The sequence below is a fragment of the Fistularia commersonii genome, chromosome 27 (assembly GCF_037954325.1).
Source record: "Fistularia commersonii isolate RoL2024-O1a breed Wild chromosome 27, RoL_Fcom_v1.0, whole genome shotgun sequence".
NCBI classification, from domain to species: Eukaryota; Metazoa; Chordata; class Actinopteri; order Syngnathiformes; family Fistulariidae; genus Fistularia; species Fistularia commersonii.
Window position 1 is genome coordinate 7,535,386 of NC_141310.1, and position 22,093 is coordinate 7,557,478.

The 22,093-nt window shown below is 38.6% G+C and overlaps 1 protein-coding gene across 3 annotated transcripts; it reads right to left on the bottom strand.

Moving 5' to 3' along the window:
• Positions 1-72: 72 nt before the first annotated feature.
• On the bottom strand, positions 73-21,710 carry kctd3 (potassium channel tetramerization domain containing 3). 3 transcript variants are annotated; one of them, XM_086174865.1, is made up of 20 exons: positions 21,676-21,699; positions 21,276-21,581; positions 20,824-20,877; positions 19,515-19,560; positions 18,230-18,303; positions 18,072-18,130; positions 16,702-16,782; positions 16,422-16,577; positions 15,240-15,330; positions 13,574-13,764; positions 12,306-12,421; positions 12,126-12,213; positions 11,602-11,718; positions 10,820-10,990; positions 10,577-10,732; positions 9,198-9,294; positions 8,756-8,949; positions 7,771-7,909; positions 7,322-7,444; positions 73-6,748 (listed from the first exon to the last, which is right to left on the bottom strand). In XM_086174865.1, exons 2-20 carry the CDS (start codon positions 21,344-21,346, stop codon positions 6,166-6,168), a joined length of 2,607 nt encoding a protein of 868 aa, XP_086030991.1. In that variant the 5' UTR covers positions 21,347-21,581; positions 21,676-21,699; the 3' UTR covers positions 73-6,165. The 3 variants fall into 3 exon arrangements, with proteins under 3 accessions (XP_086030991.1, XP_086030992.1, XP_086030993.1); XM_086174866.1 differs by having other exon boundaries at positions 20,824-20,871; positions 21,276-21,710; XM_086174867.1 differs by having other exon boundaries at positions 20,971-21,710.
• Positions 21,711-22,093: the final 383 nt, after the last annotated feature.

The following is a 22,093-nucleotide window of genomic DNA, read 5'->3' on the forward strand; positions in this document are numbered from 1 at the left end:
CATTTTTTACTGATAATTTAATGTTTTTTTATCTTTTGTAACTGCTTTTCCATGTATTATCTCAAAATATGCCCCACGCCTCCGGGAGGAGGAAGGACACAGCCTGTAATGTAAGAGGGGAGTATATTAAAGAGTTTCTTGTCCATTAGTATGTAGAACACCTTGAAAAATGTGTGACATCTGACCGGGGACTAATAGCAATTATGTTCATTATTTACTAGTCATTCACTGGAACTATGGTAGTAAAGATGTAAATTTGGAAAAAGGAGAAGAGAAAAATGTTTCCTTGACTTCTCTGACTTTTCTTTTTGCATGGGCAAATATAATTGTTTATTGCAGGAATTGAGTCATTTGAATTTCAGATATGGATCTGGATCACTATGTTTGTGGGTGTTGATATATTTATTGGTTCAATGGCTGGACTGGGTCCATATCTGGAGTGTAAATTGACTCAGAGTATGCCAGATTTTAGCAATCATTGTTTTACATTGTTATAAAGACAGTTCTTTTCCTCTCTCTTAAGACAAACCAAGGTAGAATTAAGGGAGATGTTTAGATTTTCACGTTCTGTGGTTGTTTAACGATAAATGGCCTTAATGTTAGTTTTGTTTGCTGTCAAAACTGCCAAGTGTTTTTAAAAATGTCTTACTGTAAATCTGACTGGGAATCACTAATGTGCCGTGCTGATCGTGATGTCACTTTAAAAAGTCCAATCAGATAGGCTTTAGTTCACTGCAGTTTAAATTAGAACAGAGAAATCTAGCTTTGTGAACGGCCACAGCCCGATGGTGAATTTAAATGTCTGGTTGTGACTTTTAGGATTTAGTAGAGTCGATCCTGTCGTCAGTGTTGAGACCTAATTTTCATCCATATATCAACAACCATATTAAGTAGGAAATTATATCTGGGCTATTGTCTGTTTTCTCCCTCCAGCAGGTACTCAACACCATTTTCCACTTAGAATCTACAGATCAGGCCTTAAATTTGTCAAGGACAATAAAGTAGTGTTCGATTTTTTTTTTTTTTTTTTTAATGTATTTTTTTTCTGCAAAAGAAATTAAGCCTGGTGTATTATCTTCTTTTTACTCTAGCAGTATTATTTGTGGTTGTTGGCTGTTATATCAATATTATGTTCTGGGAAAAATATAATTGATGTTAACTATGTTTTCTACTGTGGTTTTTAAATATTTTCATTCTCATTAGTGACGCTAATGCCAACCTCCAGTAATTTTCTTTACATTATGAACTTCAGATAATGTTTAGTGGTTCAATGGGAAAACTCAGACATCTATCTCGTAGCAATGTACTATTTATATGACTCTTAGCAGTGTTATTCGATTTAAATAGTTTTATTTTTCTTTACAAAGATAAAGGGCAACATTCATGCAAAAAAACAAAAGGCATTAAGTAGCAAGTTAATGTTCTTTTACTCCATTGTAAACAGAAAACTCACAATAAAGATGCAGCAGCTCAAATATATGAGACAAACAAACAGCTTTTAGGTTCAAGCCATGAATTTTACATATTAATTTATGAGGACAAAGAGTAATACATGTATATTACTTCCATAAACAGTTCAAGGAACTATTATTATCCCTCCCTAAATATATGTATATAACAGGTAGAAATACAATAATGCAATAATGCACACACAAAACAGTTCAGTGATTTGCATGTAGGATTGTAAAACACATTGGAACCACAATGGAGAATCTTAAAAAACAAAACTTGTCATGTCTGCCGTATCTGTTCTGTTTCAGTTGATTCAATGTACCTCCCCATGTCCGATTATTGAAGTAAAAACTTAAAAATTGGCTCAAACTTAAGACAAAACATCATTTTGGGGACTGGTTTTCTGCTGAGCTTGTGAAAGAGATGGATCGCCAGTTAGTTACTGCAAACACAAACACACACCCTGAAAAAATACACACACAGGGGCCAATATCTCCATCAAAACTCGTAGTAATTTAGTTTTGCTCCTGTATCCCTTAAGGGGACATCAAGGCAAGTTTGGAATTAACAAACTGGCAGTAACAAGCATGGCCCCACTCAAGGACACCAGTCTGACAAGGGCACTTCTAAAACATTCACAGGCACATTCACAGCTACTGTCAGGCATGGAGGGAGGGAGAGGCTGCGAAAAGAGAGCTTGTGGAGTGATTGTAAGGGACAGTATGGCCCTGAGCTACACACACACACACACACACACACACACACACACACACACACACACACACACACACACACACACACACACACACACACACACACTGAGCCTCTCTAACACACAGGCTTTTATTAAACTCATAAATCACAATGACGACAGAAGCCGTCTCAGAGAGGAGACTGAACGGGAAGGTTAGTGAAATGAAAGCACTTGGGAGATACACATACATATACACACTTGCACACACATCTGCGACACAAACAAAATAGAGATTGTGCACTTTGGCAAGTTATCCACGCAATTTACTAAAAACTCAGTAATGGGGCTGACTGCCTTTCTTTCAGTCTGGGGGACTTAAAAACAAGAACTGCCTGTGTTTCAATGTCAGACAAGGAAATCCAGCAACTGCCTGGACCAATCAGTTTAGAGAATCAAAAACAATGTTTTTGTTTTTTTCCTGTGGAGTTGGTGATGGAAGTAACTATGGACTGAGCCCTATTTTCTTTCTTATCCCCTTTGAGAGTTGCAATGCAACAAAGTTTGTTTAAGGTCAAGTAAACAGTGGATTAAATTTCTGATCCATTTGACTGACAGTGCAAGTAAAAAAAATGAAATGACCAGAAACCATAGGTCTGTTACAGGGTCACATTTTGAATCTGCACCGATTAAATCAGCCCACCATGAACACACATAATTTCTTTTAGTTACTGGAGCACTTTGAACTTTGAGGTTGGGAGTTCACAAAAAAATAACTACATGATATGAAATAGAGTTGCCTTTTGTTTGGTTTATCAACAATATAAGGAATAGGTTAGTCTATCTTTTATCAATATATTTTCTAACCATAGAGGCTGTTAAAGTATAATTTATAGTGGAAAAAAATCTGAAAATTAATGAACATATTCAGTTTTACAAATCTACATATTTGTTTGTAATTTCCAGGTCATTTTCTTGGAATATTTAGATAATTTTCTTGCTATTTCGAAGGTATTTTTTCTCTCTTATGATTAGGTGATATTTAAATAATTATCTTAATGTCATCACCGTACAGTTAAAGTAAAAATTCTACAGTAAAAGTAAAACTATTATGTGTTGCATTTCTGGCTAAGGCCACTAGGAGGCACAATGAGTCACCTATCTGACTTTTTGTCAATTTATCTGCCTAGAAAGAGGAGCGAAATCGTTAGTTATTTTATCATGGGTGAATTCTTCATTTCTCCTGAGTGTTCAATGAAGAAAAATATAATTAGAATTAAAATGTGATCAGGGTCAGTACTATCAGTGTATTTTAAATACACAAAGACACAGGAAGAACTAAACTCAAACTAAATTCCTACCCTTTCACTTGGGTCTGGCTGGACCAGAATGTAAACATAGTCAAACAGAAGACAGAGTGTATGTGCACAAATACAAATCACAATCAATATATAAAATAAATACTAGCAAGTTACTGAATAGTGCAAATGCAATTAGGTCCAATAGCATCAATGTAGGCTTTAGATGATAATCAACAATATGCCCAAAAAAAAAACATAAGCATCAAAGCATTACAGACAATGATCCATCCCTATTGGGATTCTTTTTCTGAGTCTCTTTTTCTGTCTGTGCAGTTAATTAGTGCGTTGAAATGAATAACTTTGAAACATGATCTGTTATTTCTATGAAACCAACAGCAACATGCTATTATAATAAACATTTCAAGAAAGGCAAACAGGCCTTTCCTTTCAAACCATTTTACCACTTTGTAGGACATGGTTATACAAAAGTACCTAGGATCACAAGTGAAGGTCCAGTTTTAAGAAACAGACAATGTTAATAGGGATTTTAAGTGTTTCAACAGTAGCAAATCAAGTTTAAGTCACAAAATTAAGATGTTCATTTCAGTCACTGCTGTTTTTTTTTCAGCTGTCCAACCTTCAGCCACCCTATAATATCCAATGTGTGTTTGTCCTTTAAGCAATACACACCGACGTTTTACCTCAGCACCTTTGCAACAATTCTAGCAATTTACCTTGAATTAATTACAGATAATAGTATTTTCACAAAGCATAACAAACAAGGATGCTTTCTCATCTCCAGTTATAATCTACTATTTACACTTGGTAATAGACGTCAATTGCTTATCATCTAATGCCCTCTTTTTCAGTAAACCATCAGAGATCGAAAAACGTCCTCTAATCAAAGTGGGCCTGATGTAAACCAGTCTATATGTCCATTTAGTCACTCCACAATGAGCTCAGCCTCGAATGGTCAGAATCCTCTTCATTAAAGCGCAAACAGGCCAAGAACCATCTCGCAGGCTACATAAGGCAACAGTAATTCATCAAAGCTGAATATGTAAAGTGATGTAGGTACTCACATTGATAAGAGGATTAAATCTAGATAGAATATAATACTGTGTTACTTTTAAAAAATAATTATAATAATTAGTGTGTTCTTAAACAGGCACATTCTGAAAAAAATAAAGCAGAAACAGAAGAGAACTGAACTGAACAGTAAAATGTCCTCTCAAAAAATCTGTTAGGATATCAATCTAAAATGTCAAACCTATCATGCAAAAAGATCAAAATAAAACCGTGTGTAAATAAACTGCAGGCAAAAATTATCTGTTGCTGAAAATTGTAAACCCTTTTTATCATAAGAAACCAGTTTTGTTGTCAGTCTTAAGTATTACATTAAAAAAATACTTTATGAAAATGCCTTAACTTGTGTTTTGAAATACATGGGAGTGTTCCTCAAGGGATAGCTAATAATAGGGAAATATGTCAAGATATAAATGCCAATTATTTCATACTGAGAAATGCTCACACTCACACATGTGAGACCTACATATGAAAAGTCATGTCCCAGATATGCAACCCAAATTAAAGCTTAATAGAACGTAATTTTTGACAATGAGCTATATAGGGATTAGTTTAAAGTCATTGAAATAAATTTGATGCAGAATCACTATCTTGCTAATTTCCAATAATTTCAAACCAATATTCAGCTGCTTTCTGGGTGAGGTTGAACTGTTGAATTTGGTTTTGCTTCTCTTTGAATCCATGTCATAGCCAATATTCAAATGGCATTTTCCTAAAATTTCAACAACAGTAAACAAAAATAAAGTAATCAAAAGTAACTAGTGAATTGGAAGAATAAAAAAATTACAAAAATCATTAAAAAAATAATCTGTAACAAAAAATTATATGTTAAGCAGACTAAATCCTACATTTGGATGTTGAGGGTAAAATTGCTATCATAATTTTGTAAGTAAAAAAAAATTGCAGAACAATTTGATGGTTTAAAGATATTCCTTATACATTGTTATATTGCCCTGCCCTAAATAAGTTAAAAAGGTGTCTTGTCCTTACTATCAACAAGTAAACAACCAAAACATGTAATTTGATGTTTGACTGGCCGATAATAATGTCAGTCATTGAGAAGCTGCAGAGACAAAAGCAGCTGCACACGACTCAGCTGCAGAGAAACCTAAAGGCTGCTGTGACTGCGGAGTATCACCATTCCACTATTGCATAGTTGTCCTTGAGCTGTTGATCTACAAACACAGAAACACCCCTTTTAATGTCTGCTGGAATTGCAGCAACAGATATCTGAGGATTAAAGAAGCGTCCAAGATTCTGGCAGAGAAGCACATTTAAAGCCTGAACAACATCATATCAGGTTCCCCTTTTTGTGCCAAGAGTAAACATGTGCTTGAAAAAGGTCCTGATCCATTTCACAGGCCATATGATACTAATGGTGAACTGACTTTCAGTGTAATTTGACACAAAAAGCTGGGTAAAAACCAAGGTATCCCTTTGTTCAATTTGCGTTTAGTTTGTGTGGAGCTTATTAAAGCATTCCTTATCTGTTACAGATGAATTACCAGATATTTCTTAATCTCAATAAAGCTTCTATGAACTTGGTGCTTTGACCAGGTGGCAACAACACACCCCAGATAATACCTGCGACTTCAGGATGTGATGATTCTGCTGGTTGGAGGCTATCTTGCAAAGTCACAGCATGCTGTCCTGATTGGACGTTTCAGCTGTGAGCTTTCTGTGTCGTGGTGAGATCGACGAGGCCAATTTGGTTGGAGAGGGAGAGGCGTTGGCTGAGGAGTCGCTGCCAATACCTTCTGATCCCAAGGGAACAGAGGAGAGGAGGGGTAATTGGGGAGCCTTCTTCCTCCCCAGAAAGCCAACCTCCAGCACCCCTCTCTTCCTCACACCCCCCTCTGCTTTCACCCCATCTGCTCCAAGGGCCCCACTCTCTCCTTCCTCTGACAGGGAATGCACCTTTCGCCTGACATCACCTCCCGGATTTGGGCTGTCGGGGGGTTGTCGAGGACATTCCTGACCGTTGTCTACCTTGACCCCATAAGCACCGGCAGACGTCAAAGCACCACCATTAGTGCTGTAGCTTGTACTCAGACTTCTGCAAGTCCAGAGCTCCGTGGCCGAGCCCCTTCTCTCGCTGTCCTCAGCACTGAAGTCACAGAGTGAGCGGCGAGCGTCAGCTTTCTGGCAGGGGCCCGGGATGGGTGTCTGATCTTGGCTGTCCAAGACACCCCGATTAAGGCTGAAATTCTGAAAGTCTCTATAGAGAGAGGTGCAAAAAATTTACTGCTAGAAGTGAGTGGCTGTATATTTGTCTGTTTGCCCCCAATTGCTTAAGATGTGTTTATCATGAGAAAGCAAAATAACAACACTATTATTATGGCCCTTATTAGTTATTGCTTATTACTCAAGGCAAAATGCAATACATTACGAAAGTATTTTGAGGATGTAAAGACAAATACAGTAACAATGTTACAGCGGTAGTTAAAGAATATATCTAGCCCGTACGTCTCTATCCCACAGCAAGATTGTTGGGTTAGAAAATAAAACTTTGTGCTCACCCCTAGTGTTTAGAATAATGTAAGTTGTTCACAATTCAACAGGATGTTTAATTTTCATTTGTATGACAAAAAACATATCTGCTCTGGAACTGGGCCATAGTGGCAACCTCTGACCCAAAATGCGAAATAAAATTTCTTGGGTCCTGTTTAGAGAATTTAGGCGGTCTGTTATAAATCCCTGTCAGTGCAATGTCCCGATGGGAATCGTCGAAACAATATAGTCAAATAGCTAAGATTATAAAAAGAAGGCAAACACATAAATGGTGTCTAACCGGTAGCTGTGGAAGGACTCAGTCCGTCGAGCGCGGGCCAGCAGTGGACTCTCTCTATACGGCCGTACAGCTCCATAAGTTGGCTGGCTTTCAGGGAAGGGTTCCTGGGCCTGTAAGAGGAGACTAAGGGTGATGTCAGAGAGAGAGAGAGAGAGAGAGAGACAAAGTAGAATCAATATCTGGACTTAAGACTTTTCCTTTACATTTAGAAAAGGTAAATAAATTGATGATTATCATGCCAGTTTAAAAAAAAAAAAACGTCAGGTTATTTCTTACAGGATTTCAAATAACTTTTTCAATAACTGCTTTTGTATTGGATTTGTATTAGTATGCGTTTCTGGCTTTTACCGCTAGGGGGTTGAGTGAGTGAGTGTGAAGGCAGAGATACTGAATGGTAGGACAGTAACGGACTACTGCTTTCTTTTCATGTGGTGTGTGATTTTCCAAACCTTGAGCAGGATTCTCTGAGGCGTGTTTGATGAAGTACTGAGGGGGCGGGGCTAATGTTTGGTGTAGCACAACGGGAGGTGCTCAAGTCACACTGATCCAATAGCTGCAACAACTCCTCCTCAGTAGGTCCACCTACATCTGTCAAACACAAATGCAGCTTAAGAGCAGTTCATTGCCACTCGAAAGCTAAAAATACAACTTTTCACTGTAATTAGATTTTTGATGATATGGTGGGGTCTCAATTCATCTGGCTTGCCATCTCGTCCCCTTTCATCGCTAAAATGCCAAACAATGATGAATCTGGTGATATTAAATTTGTACTCTCAAATTTAACCTGAAAATAATGAATTTCTTAGTCTACAAAATAGTGACTGGCTGAGAGAAAAAAACTAGATTAGATCAGCTTTAGTTTGGAAGTAAAAGAATTTTTACAATCCAAACACCCCAACCCAGTGCAGAACTGAATGCTTCAGGCGCTTTGTGCCCACGGCCATCCGACTGTACAGCAGCAGTCTGGACGGCACACAACTCTGACTAGCCTGAGGTGCATCTGTGCTGCATCCACAATCTCACTACTTTTCATTCACATCCTCACCCATTCACGTCATTCCCTAACTCTGCTGTCTTTCTCATCCTTGTTGGTCCCAGCCTGCACGCATTCTGCCCATTTTTGTTTATTTATTTTATTCACCTCATTGCTATTGTCACTCTTTCCATCCTGTCGTTCAGTTCTGGTTGTGTATTTTTCCCCCTTACTGCTATTATCCATTATTATCCCTGATGTTGTTGCTGCTGTCTATTTATTCATGGATGTCTTGCTATCTCCTGTGTTCTGTCTCTCTATTTATATTTAGTCATATTTGTTTTACTTTTTTATTTTTTGACATTATAACTGTTACAGAATTTCCCCCCTGGGAATCAAGTTTATCTTAAAAGTTTATCTCATCTTTTCTTAATCAATCATGTTTCAGTTTCCTTCCTCACCCTCTTTCCTCCTTTCCTCTCCTTTGTTAGCGGTGTCCATTGCTGTTGTCAGGTCCCACATCTGGATGCTGCCATTGCCGTGGCCAGTGAACAGATACCGCCGAGGTCGGGACCCCATCCGGCTGGAACCCTCACACTCACGTACCATGAAGCAAGAGATCGTGGTTCCATCTACGGACTGCACTTCACAGATCCTGAGACACAAACACAGACATGCAAACTAAAACAATGAATGGACCAGGAAAAACCAACAAGACAGTAGAGAGGTATCAAGCAGAGGGGTAAAAAACAATGTGAGGGTGAATCAATTTGAGGGTGAATCTTATACTCAAACAGTTGGTTGATGGAGAGTAAGTTTTCTGTCAAAACGCACACAGAACTGATAAAACTTGAATTTAGATAAAAAGGCAGACAAGAAAATATTAATGGTAGGACTTTGTACCGTTTTCCAGTTGATGAGAGCCTCACAAACAATTTGTTGGTGATGGGGATGACCTTCTGGATGAACACCTGCTGGTCATCTCTCTCTCCAAATGGTCCTTAGAAAAGAAGACATGATGAACAACTAATTCCTGAGTCATTACAATGCTCCCTTGACTTTTTAAAAAATGTAAAACTTTTTTGTAAAAATGTGAATGTTTTTGTAAATAAAAAGCAATACATAGAAAGAAATAGAAGAATATTTTGCATAAATTCTCTTGAAATTTGAAAAATAGTCTTAAAATTTAAGAGAAATTACCTAAAAATTAGCAAAAGCTACTCCAAAACCACCGGAAATTGATAAGTAGTTTTTGTAGAACTATAGGGACAGAAATATTGCTCTTAAGGCTAGTTAAGTAATGCCTTCAATACATTGGGAATAAAATAGTCAGGAATGCTTAAGATAAATGGTTTACTTCTGTAATATTTTGGACACCTGTTTTTTTCGTAATTAAGCAGATTTCTCAGTAACAGAAGATAAACTTTAATGTTGTTGTTTTTTTCCTATTTCCCACGCCACAGTCACCGTTGCTTTTCTCAATGCATGGACCATGCGGCACTTTGTGACAAAAAGCAAAAATCAAAACGCGCCAACATTATGTGAATCTTTAAATTAATTTCGACAAGTTAAGTGGGCCTCCTCTGGGTCTCCGGTTTCCTCCCACAGTCCGAAAACATGCAGGTTGATTGGAAAAAAAAATGGAAAATTGCCCCAAATAAACGAGTGAGTGAATGACTGTATATATATGTGGCCCAGCGATTGACTGACAACCAGTCCAGGGAGTACCCCGCCTCTCGCCCGATGATAGCTGGGATAGGCTTCAGCATCCCCAACAACCCTGAGTGCAGGATAAGCGGAAGAAGATGGATGGATGGGAAAATTGCTCAGAATATATGAGTGAGTGAATGGTTATTTGTCTATATATGTGGCCCAGTGATTGACTGGCGGCCAGTCCAGGGTTTACCCCACCTCTCACCCGATTACAGCTGAGATAGGCTCCAGCATCCCTCGCAACCCTTAGTCCTTGAGTCCAGGATAAGTGGAAGAAGGTTGATGGATGTAAGTTAAAAAAGAAATAATTTAGCATAAAGCATCACTGTATACTTTTTTATCCTGTCCTGTGGTAAATTGTCATATCTTTGTATCTCTATCTGGCAATGATCCTCCCAGGGCTCCTCTGCACTCATTTACCATCGCTCTGGCAGAAAAAGACGTGCTGTTTTCCTCTATTCATCATTCCCTTACTCATCATGTCAACCACAAATCATGAGTCCTTCAATAATGCATCAGTTCTTTAGTCCTGTCTTCTTTTATTTCTTCTCATATTCCCACCTCCTCACCTATATCATTTCCTGAACAATAGCTCCCATGGCTCTCAGTTTCCTCTAAGGACAGTATTTTAAATGATGCCAATGGAGTGGAGCCTGGCTGCGTAGAGATCATCCCCCTGAATCTGGTCACTGTCCAAGTCCGAACATGGTTGTTGTCTGCACACACTGACAAGACCCACACAAAACAAAAAACATGTTAACAAAAAGTCTTAACTTTCAACATGCCTCTCTCTTAAGTTCCCCCCACTTTACCTGACACAAGGTGTTTCTCAGACAACATAATCTTGGTAACTGGGCTCCTGTGGACAGTGAATGTCTGGAAAAGCTGTGGCCCAGAGCCCACCGTCTCTGGGTGTTGAACGATCACTCTCACTGCACCACTGCTCGTCCCATAGGCTATCTCAATCCAGTTTCCACTCACGCCTGAGAGAACATACAGGAAAGATGATATGTAGAACTTTAAGAATAATTACAGGTGGTCCTCACTTAACGAAGTACTTGGTGAATGACGACTCGGAGTTACGACAAGCTTTGCGATACTATTAAAATATGTGTGGAATACATTGGCAGCTGTGATGTGAGTCTGAATTTTATGCACTTAGCCGCACTTATAATTAGCCTATGCAAATGAAAATATAAACATTGTAGAAAAAGGAAACATAAATTGGCACAGTACAAATGGCTGATATGTACCAGTATATAAATACTGTACAGTAAAACAGAAGAAACATTGTTTTGTTTAACAACAAAATTGTTTAACGACGGACCCCTTGGAACGTAACCCCATCTTTCAGGCATTCATCTTCACAGTACATGACATACTCATAGCTTGTGTAGGTAGGTATGAGTAAATGTAAGTGTGTGTGTGTGTGTGTGTGTGTGTGTGTATATGTGTGCCCCTTCAATTTAGGCATGATGCCTCTAGTTACATGTTATGTTCCCTCCAGCTAAATATTAAGTCAAGATCAAACATTAAAAAAAAGTGTTTCTGCTGTGTGTGTGTGTGTGTGTGGGTGCGTGTGTGCGCTACTGACTGGTTTTAGGTGTGAGGTAGACAGACAGCGCAGTGATGGCATCATTCGAGGGGTCATGATAAAGCTCTGTGACCAGAAGATCATTATCTTTCATCCTTAGAGGAAACTTTTGCATGTCTGAAAAGAAGAGGGTTCAAGTGCTCATATGTTACAGTTCAGTAGCAAACAGTTAAACACGAATCTGATTGAGGCTGTCATCAGGTTAAGACTGTTTAAAGACAGACTTACATAGGACCAGCTACAGAATAAACTAAACTGATGAAGGACAGATTCACAATCGTAAGAAACACTGTTAATTCTTCATTGAATAATTATTTTTCATTGGCTTTATAGCTGAAAGGCCCTTTAATAGTCCATAAAATGTGAAAGTCTTTGAAACCATGATTTTTTGATGGATACATTCAAGTCCTTATACAAATCATTTTTAATTGGAATTTATGTAATTTATGTAAAACACTAATTTGAATTATTGCCAGATCAATACTACAACGCACTGCTTTAGGTATGTGTGTAGGCATGTGTACCTATGTAGTAGATGGAGCCATTGTTGCAGCCCAACAATAAGAAGGATCCTGCCGTGTCACAACTGGTAATGGGAACGACATCTTGAACCTGATAAACATACAAAAGATGATGTGAAGAGCGATATGTCACCGATAATTGTCCTTCAGTATAAAACAACATATGTTCAGATGTCATCTTACCTGCCAATGCTGTGTGACAGCATTCCACACTCCCACCTTCCCTGTATGGCTTGTAGCCACCAGTTGATTTCCAATAAAGAAGAGATCATCCACAGGTACACCAAGACTGAACACACCTGCCATTGTGTAAAAAGAGAAGTGTTTACGTTTGGCAGCAGTTGGAGACACCCAGCAATCACAAGTAGTCTAAGGTAGATGCACCATCTCAACCAGGGGTCGCAAACATGCGGCCCCTATAGTTTGTTGTGGGGGCAACAAACTATGGTCCTGTGGGCCACGATTGGCCCAAGGGCAGAGAGTTTGAGACCCCTGATCTAAACCGTGTTTAGTAGCTACCTTCTACCCATGGTTCATCCATGATGGGTTAAATGCAGTGGTCAAATTCTGCTGATGTTGTCCCGTACGTATAACTGACTGTGACAATAAAAAGGTCTTTCTTCTATGCCAGGGGGTCTGCTGCTGTCTAGGTGTAAGACTGGGGTCTTCCTGTAATCTACCATCATTTTATTTTGAACTTAATAAAAATCAGACTAAGTTGAACAAGTGAGCTTATAAATATAAAAGCGCTAAATTAATGGAGAGCCTCGAGGTAGAAGATGTACTGTGATAAAAAAAAAAAGATTTTATTTTCATCAATCATACATCTGTTAAAGCAAGGAAGTTTTTTAATCTGATTATTCAGAATTGCTTTTAATGATATTTACTTTCACCACAAGAGAGATTCATCGTCACAAAGAACACTTTAAACACACTGAGAGCATTTTCAACCTATATACTTTTTTTTTTTTTCATTGTTTTGTTTAATTTAGCCACCGGTGAAAACTCCACAAAGACAAGTGACAAGTTTTGTTATTGCAGCACTGTTCTTCTCTAGGTCACAGGAATGCAACAATGCACCACCATACTGAAGCAATTATTCATCCAGCAAGTTTAAAATTTGCATGTGTACACTTTAAATGCAAAGTGCACATGTTGTGTTACATAACATTGCTTTCACATCTGCTTTTTGACAAGAGTTGTATTTTCATCTATGCTTTTTTACAATTGCGACGTTTTAAGCAGAGGCTTTGGTATATCACTTGTCACATTATGATGAAAGAGCGAGTGCGGTGGTTACACTGGTTTGTGCACTGGTTTGTATTCCAGGAAAACAAAGCAGAAGATCAAATATTTCCAAAATGTACCTTCCTGATAATTGCCTAAAAAAAAATCTCACTCTCTTTTCATTTTTTCAATACATTTCTTACAATGACATGACATCAACCCACCTATTTCATTGCCGCTGCCTCCATCTTGGATGCTCCAGAGGATGATACTGCTTTCTGAAGCAACTGCTACCATCTTGTCTTTGTCTCCATGTGGTCCTCCAACCACCTTTGCGTTAAGTGCAATACGTTCGATGGTCCAGTCAAGATAGGGGGAGGAAAAGACTTGCTGCCATCCAGAGGATTCCTTGATCCTTTAATGGGATGACAAATTGAGCTTTTCTTTTATTCATTTTTCCTCCTACATGACTGAGACACAGTATTTTTAAGTTTAGGATTGTGTCCTTTCACTCTTATTTAGGGGATTTTATACCTCCTTGAGTTAAGTTGTCTTTTCTCTCACTTCTTCTGCACCAACCCATTTTGGTCAATAAGAAGTCCCACAAACTTCTATACTTCCTCATCATAATAGGGACTAAAATTCTGTTGTTGCATAAATAGGGACAATACTTCCTCTCCTTTCGGCTCTTCCCTTCAGGGGTCGCCACAGCGAATCAACACTCTCCATCTAACCCTATTCTCTATATCCTCCCCTCTCACACCAACTACCTTCATATCCTCTCTCACTATATCCATAAATCTTCTCTTTGGTCTTCCTCGAGACCTCCTGCCTGGCAGCTCCAGTTCCAGCATCCGTCTACCGATATAATCACTATCTCTCCTCGATAGATGACCGAACCATCTCCGTCTGGCTTCTCTGACCTTCTCTCCAAAACATCAAACATGTACTGCCCCTCTGATAGAATCATTCCTGATCCTATCCATCCTGGTCACTCCCAAAGAGAACCTTAGCATCTTCATCTCTACGAGCTCTAGCTCTGGCTCCCGTCTTCTCGTCATTGGAACTGTTTCTAGGCAAAACCACCATCACTGGTCTCACAACCACTGTTCCCTCTAAGCTGTACGTTTGCGCAATCACACCAGTGTTCCCCGCGCAAAGCAAATCTATGGTGCGCACGAAATAAAATCCAAGCTGAACTAAAAATAAAATAAATGTGTTTAGTTTATTTACAGTTCAGCTTTGTTGTGCGCGGAGAACACTGGAGCAGTGCACGATTGCGCAAACGCGCGGCTAAGAGGGAACATTGCTCACCACTGTCTTGTACACCTTTCCTTTCATTCTAGCTGATAGTCTTCTATCTCATAGTACCGCTGACACTTCTCCACCCATTCCAACCTCCTTGAACCTGTCTCTTCACCTCTTCCACACTCTCCGTTGCTCTGGACTGTTGACAAAAGGTACCTGAAATCCTCCAACTTCTTGATCTCCACTCCCTGTAGCCTCAACGTTACACCTGAGTTCCTCTCATTCACACACATATACCTGTCTTGCTGCAACTAACTTTCATTCCTCTCCTTTCCAGCGCATACCTCCACCTCTCTAGATTTTCTTCAACCTGTTCCCTGCTCTCACTACAGATCACAATGTCATCTGCAGACATCATGGCCCATGGAGATTCCAGTCTAACCTCATCTGTCAGCCTGTCCATCAACACTGCAAACATTATACATTTCACATAGTTAAGAGAACTTTACACTTTCTGTGAAGCAGAAGAATTAAATGAGGAATCTAAGATGCAAGTTATCATGAATTCAGCTTGCATAATAAAAAAGAACTAATAAGACAATGAGAAAAAGATTTTGGCCTACTATTTTGTGACAGTTTTACCTGTAGCAAATGACAAAGTGTGCGTAAGCTGCTACTATCCAGTTGTGATGTCCCGCTATAATCAGCACCTTTCTTGGGTCAACTACAGGACCTGAACACACAGGGTACAATGGCAAAAATAGAGCTTTTTCAGAGAGCTGATAGGGTTTGCAATGACAGAATGTAAAAGGTTACAATTGCCAAAGCAATTAAACAGTCAATACATTAACTGATACACATACATGGTCATTGAACTACCTAGACTATGATCCTGAAACCAGTATAAATAATGCATTGTTCATCCATCCTTAAATTAGTCATTAATGTGTTTGAGTTTAACCAGTTTAACCAATCAGGAGTAATGGAAATGCTCTTTATGTTAAAGCTCAGGGCTTATCACGAATACGACCAATGTGCTCCACCCTGAACTGTGTGTGTGTGTGTATGTGTGTGTGTGTGTGTGTGTGTGTGTGTGTGTGTGTGCGTGTGTGTGTGTGTGTGTGTGAGTGTGTGTACATGCGTGTGTGTAAGAGAGAAAGAGAGAGATAGAGAGATAGAGCGAGTGAGGGGTACATTATAGGTGCCTTATGGATATCTACAACAGTAGAAAGTACAGTTCAAGAGACAGATCCTGTCTGCATGAAATTTAAATTACAATTGCCACTAGTGCGCCTAAAAGCACACTGTATCGCCCCTCCTTGGGAGAAACAGAAGCTGTTTTCAACTGCAGAAGAATTGCTGAATGTCTTACATAAATTATGGATTCCATATTTGTTTTTCATGTCATACACAGCTCTGGAGGAGGAGTGCACATATGAAAGCAGACAAAACAGACCACCTACAGGAGCTGGAGAATCTACCAAATCTCCCTGAGGTTAAGAAGGAGATGCATACATTATTCATCATTCATATTATGATGCTTTAGCTGCAATGTTTGGCATATTTGTGCACTGCTGTGGCGTCTTCCATCAGAAGCGGAATATTATCTATATACTTGTTTTAAAAAAACACACCATTTAATAAGAAATACAATGAGACTGACTTACAATGTGGTTAATAGCAAAAAAGAGCTTTTGTGTATCAGGAGAAGCAAGTATCTGTCAAAAATTCTTGTGTCCTGAGGACTTTATGGATGTATGGTGTTTAACCTCAGAGGTCCATACATAATTCATGAATCTATTCAATCTGGCTAAGACTACTTACCCAGTTTGTGATTATCATCTTTTCCAGGTGAAGTAGGGAGTGAAGGGTGAGGCAGGGGACCAACACGTGAGAAACCTTCTGCACCACTCGGGCCTGGCCGCTCATCAGAGGAGGCTGAAGCTGCTGGGGCAGGGCTTGACTTACAGGCAGGAATAGCTGGTGACGAAAGTGGTTAAGTGTCCAGTGTCAATCTAGTATCTGTTGAATTGTAATAAAACTGTTTATGGAAAACTGTATGCAAATAATGTTAAGAACTAACTAATAAAATTCACATCTTTACCTGGGGTTGGTAGATAACCATGGAAAAGGACACTGCCACAGGATGAGCGGTCCAGCTCCTCACACAACAGCAGCCGTCGCACTGCGCATGCACACACATGCACTGAGTATGAAAATGTCTAAGGATGGCAGGTGTTTATTTAGTCCCACAGGCTGTTACTGTACTGCAATAATGTACATTTATTTTCATAATTTTCTATAACTTTCGACAATCATGTTTGAACCGATGCTTATTTCTCTCTTGCTCTCTCTCTCTATAAATATATGTATATTTTTTTGTGCGTGTGTGTATACATAAATATATACACAAAAACTATTTACAAGAGTGTGTATGTATATGTATGTATATATATATATATATATATACACACACACACACACACACACACACACACACACACACACATGCACATGCGGCATGTACCTGCATGTGCATGTATAAATTTTCTAGATGATACAGTCTGCAATTTTGCATTCATCTGAATTATATTATGTTCCATATTACCTTGGTACCTGAGGTAACTTTCACATTCAAGTATACAAACAATTCAGGGAAGTCACAAACACTGAAACAGGAAGCAAAACAGCACAATAGTACATGGGAGAGCAGTAAGTTTCTGGCTTTTCAAAAGTGCCCTGCATGTCTTAACACTGATGGGACAGATGCTGCATTCACGTGATGAATGCAGAGAATAAAGAAAGTTTTTTTTTCATATTTAATAGCACCAGATTAGAAGTTGTATCTGAAGTCTGTCTTTCTAAGATCATCTCTTTAGTTCTGCATACTATTTGTTACAAGTCCTGATTCTAAATCTTATTCCGTGTGGTTCCCATTGTATGTTTTCAGCTGACACTTTTTTATACCTGCTCTTGTAAATTGTTTTTTGTTTTGCTTTATATTAAAGCTTCAGTTTGTTTATTTTGGCTGTTATGTACTACATACACTACTATGTGGCTCTTCATCTTAACAGCATCCCTTTACACCAGTATGGGTGCTAAAAATGTGATTTACTTAACTTGAAATAACTTGGATTACAGATTGCAATAATGGTTTCACTGTTTCAGAATTACACTTACAGAACAAAACAAATAATAAGACCCATACACTTAACTACTCACCCATTTGTTGCAATAGCCATTAGCATCAACATTTAAAATCACTCTTGGTCAAGAGATATCTCATAACTGTGGAAAAATGTTTCAGCAAAGCTAATATTTGTTTCTAGTCTATCTTAAATTGTGTTTTCCATTCTTTCCTGTCCCTGTATTGTTGTCTAAATCAGTTGCTTTATATCTCATTTCATTACTTCACCAATTCTTGCATGACACTGTGCCTGTGTACTGTATTTCACAATTACTTCTGATTCATACCAAGAGGAGTTATCCCATAGAATTCGGCTTCATGGCGCAAAGTACTGATGTTGACGCCTCTGCAAAGGAACAGAAAAAGCATACGTAATGTGATAAGATACTGGTAACAGATCAAATGTAATCTTCCACTAAAATGAAAGCTAACAGGGACTACTTACCGCAGATCCAGTTCTTTGGTTCGCAGGAAATTTAAAATTGGGGCAAAAGCTGTCGGGTCTCTGTCAATAAATATCTGTATGTGGAAACAGAATAAGTATAACAAAAAAATTTGGGCCTCATTAACAGCAGAAAAATGCATTGTATCAAGCTCAGTGACAAAATGACCTGATAACCTTCAGTTCATATTGATTATTCATTTAGAGGAAAAAACACTAAACCACAAACCCCTGTGCATTTAGTAACACAAAGCATCATGCCTCTATGGGCTGCTTCAGTGGCATTTGGTGGTCTAATGACTCAAATAAGTCAATGTATTAATCACTAAAACTTTAAAAGTCTTGTGGATTCAAATTAAAACGGAATTTGAGGGAAATTACAGGAACTATTGTCCAACAAGGAGACACAATCAGTGTTATTTAGCATTTTATATTCATAATGGAGTCTGCATTGTATGGACACCCACATGTCAGATTCACCATGCAAATAAGCTGACTGAATGCTTGGAAGACTTTTGTTTGCAACATTCAGAAGCCTTTTGTAAGCTCTTAAATTGAAAGTAATCCAGCACAGCATTATTTATCTGAGCTTTTCAGACATATTGTTGAAATAAGTAGAAATGTTCAAAAACAATTTTTCCTAAGTTGTAAATGTATGTTTTTTCTTCTCAACTGTTGTTTTTTTGATAATTCCCTCATTTTTATGCTCTAGGTGATTATTTTTAGGGTGTCAACATGACTGATTTACTCAAAACCCTTTCCTGTGATTTTAAACACAAAATCAAATAATTTTAATTTAAATGACTAAGTCTGGACATAAACAATTAAATGTTCAAAATTAAAAGTAGTCCACACAAATATTTGCAATATGACATAATATTTTGACAATATGTGACATTCTCTGATTCAATTTTTTTTTTTAATTTTAATGATTGGCAAGATTCCATAGTCTCAATAAATTGATAAAACAAGCAAGACTAGTCACAAGTCAGTGTTTACAACAATCTCTGGAAATGGCACAACAGAAACAGTGCATCAACAGATTATAAAAAAGTGTGTTGGTGAAAAACTGCAACTTTGTGTAACATGGTCTATGATAATCTATGATGTCCCCTAAGACGTTATGTTTGTCTTCAGTCATACATACAATATATTTGGGGCATGCATCATTTTTCAATTAAGTAACATCACAATAAAACAGATGTCCTGTCCTTTGTTTTCAGCTGTTATATTTGGCCTACAGGCACTGCCCTAGTTTTAAATGAGAAGCAACAAAGGCTGTACTTACAGCTCCAGTTTCATCTCGCAGAGTGGATATCCTTCCACTCAGCAAACTGGAAAACACACACACACACACACACACACACACACACACACACACACACACACACACACACACACACACACACACACACAGTTATCCAGTTAAGTTACTCAACTGCTTATCCATTACAATTGCTTTTAATGTTTCCGCTACCTGCTCTCAAAATACATTTAATTTTATTGTCAAAAATTTAACCCATTGACACTGAAGCGCACCATCAAATGTGTATCCTCAAATGATCTAATGGGAATAATCAGACTTGGATGTAAGAGGAATGCTATTACATCACCAGCACTCTTCAGACAGCTGGGGATGCAGAGACCCTCAGGCGCGCAGACAGACATGTGCATTGGCATATACTCTTGACTGGCATTTCACAGTACTTGCTCAGCTGTTGTCAAACTGAGCTCAGTGATTGAACTCGTTCCAACCATGGTATTTGCAGAGCCTCAGTCATCTGTTCCACATGAGAACGTTCCCCTTTTGTGTAGCAATGTACACTAAACTATCTGAAAATAGGTGTAAGACTGAAGTTGTGCACAATTTAACCCTATAAAACAAAGTCCTAAAAGACTGGTGAGTAGTTTGATTATACACCTATAATTGGGATTTCTTGTTTTCCATGATACAAATAGAAGCACACCCCCTACCTCTCTCTAAATCAGCTAGATTGTTATTTAACATCACGACTGACCCAACATTTTACAATCAGTGCATTCCTCATAATAAGTGTTATTACTAATGTTGAAATTATTACGTTTATGCAAGCTTGGGAACATTTTGTTTCGGATTCTGTGAACAAAAAAACATGTTTGGCATGTACAATTGTACAGAAATGCCATGTGACATTAGACAAAGAGGTAATGTAACATCCCCACTCTACATAAATTATGAAATCAGAATCTGTTTCCCAGAGCGTAAATGACAGGACTGAGTGCACGGCAGCATTAACCATGAGCTGAGACAACTACTTTCTCATCAGCTTCAGCAGTCTCTGGGGGGGAAAAGTATGGTTACACAGTTTGAGTGCTCCATTAGTCGGTTTTACAAACCTCTGCATCTCACTGTGGTTCAAGACTTATAAGTTACCCTGAATACTTACATGACTACTGAGAACACATTGTGGACACAAATATCCGAGAAAAAAGGTTTGAAAATGATGAAAAGTTATTTTGACTATGTGGTGGTGAAACAAGCCCAATCATCGCACAAACGATCCAGTGTTTTGTAAGTTGACACAAATTTAGAGAGTCAAATTTATTTATTTGCCCACCTGGAGAAGAAAGAGTCTGGGATCCACATGAGTGTTTGACGGGAGGTGCTGAACCTACGGTATAACGACACAATCTATCAGTTATTACACACAGATAAGATTTAAACGTAAGATCGGTGTGTTTCATAAACGTATAAATGTACATACTTCGGCTGTGTACATGTTTAACCCTTGCGTCGACTTATGTCGATGACGGGGACGAAGTACGTTGTTGAAAAACATGAGTAACAGTTTTATTTACCAGATGTACGAACGGTGTTTGTGTTCGGTGAGTGTGCGCCGATGGATGAAACAAGACAGCGACAATAAAGAATAAATATAATAAACTGGAGAATTATAAATGCTTTGTCATGCACATATCAACGCGGACTTATCCACTGCTTCGAATTCGTCCTACGATGACCACCACCGTCCACCGAGATGCCTTTTTTTAATTTAGCCACGAAACTTACCTAGTCCCACCGACGTTTAACTGGATGATTTCTCCCATCCCCGTCGTTAAATTATTACCATTCGTTGCCATGTTGAGTTTAAAATGTTTTATATTTTTAAAGGTCACTGTTCCATCATAACTGCAACAGCCAAGGAAGCTAGCTAGCTAGCGTCGCGCTCCTCTCCCGAGCTCAGCTGATATCCCGACTCCACGGCCGTGACAACCTCTCCCCTTGTCCCACCTTCCATAAAACATCCGTTATGTGCGACCTATGCGGACGGCGTCCGGTACAAAAAGCACGGCAATGACAGAGCCACACTTCTCCCTAAAAGAGGACAGACACAAGAATCATTCCATATCCCGGCAGGCTTATTTGCATCGGTGACTTGCTCATTAATCGCGGATAATATCTTGCGTACAATTTTTAGCAACGTGAAACCAGCGGTACAAACGCGTCAGTGTTAGGCACGAGAGTGGATATCTATCGACTTCCGCTTTTGTTTTGGTTAATTAAAGTGTCACTTAGATGTTAATATGACAAAATAGTTGTTATCGTTAGAAACCATAATATCTTGTAATCTTACTAAATCGTGTAAATTGCGGTATTTACCCACTCACTTTATTGTAATCAGAAAGCATGTGAATAGACGGTTCAGGCACTAATTTCTGCCTTTATTGTGAAACGCTCATTGCAAACTTGGTAGCAGATATTGAAAGAGTTTGTTTACTTCCGTTATCGAATGATGAGCTTGACAAAAAAAGCTGCTTTTATTGCAAACATCTCTCATCCGGTTTCTCCATTAAGTATTTCATGCATTTAGTAATTTTGACGGGTAC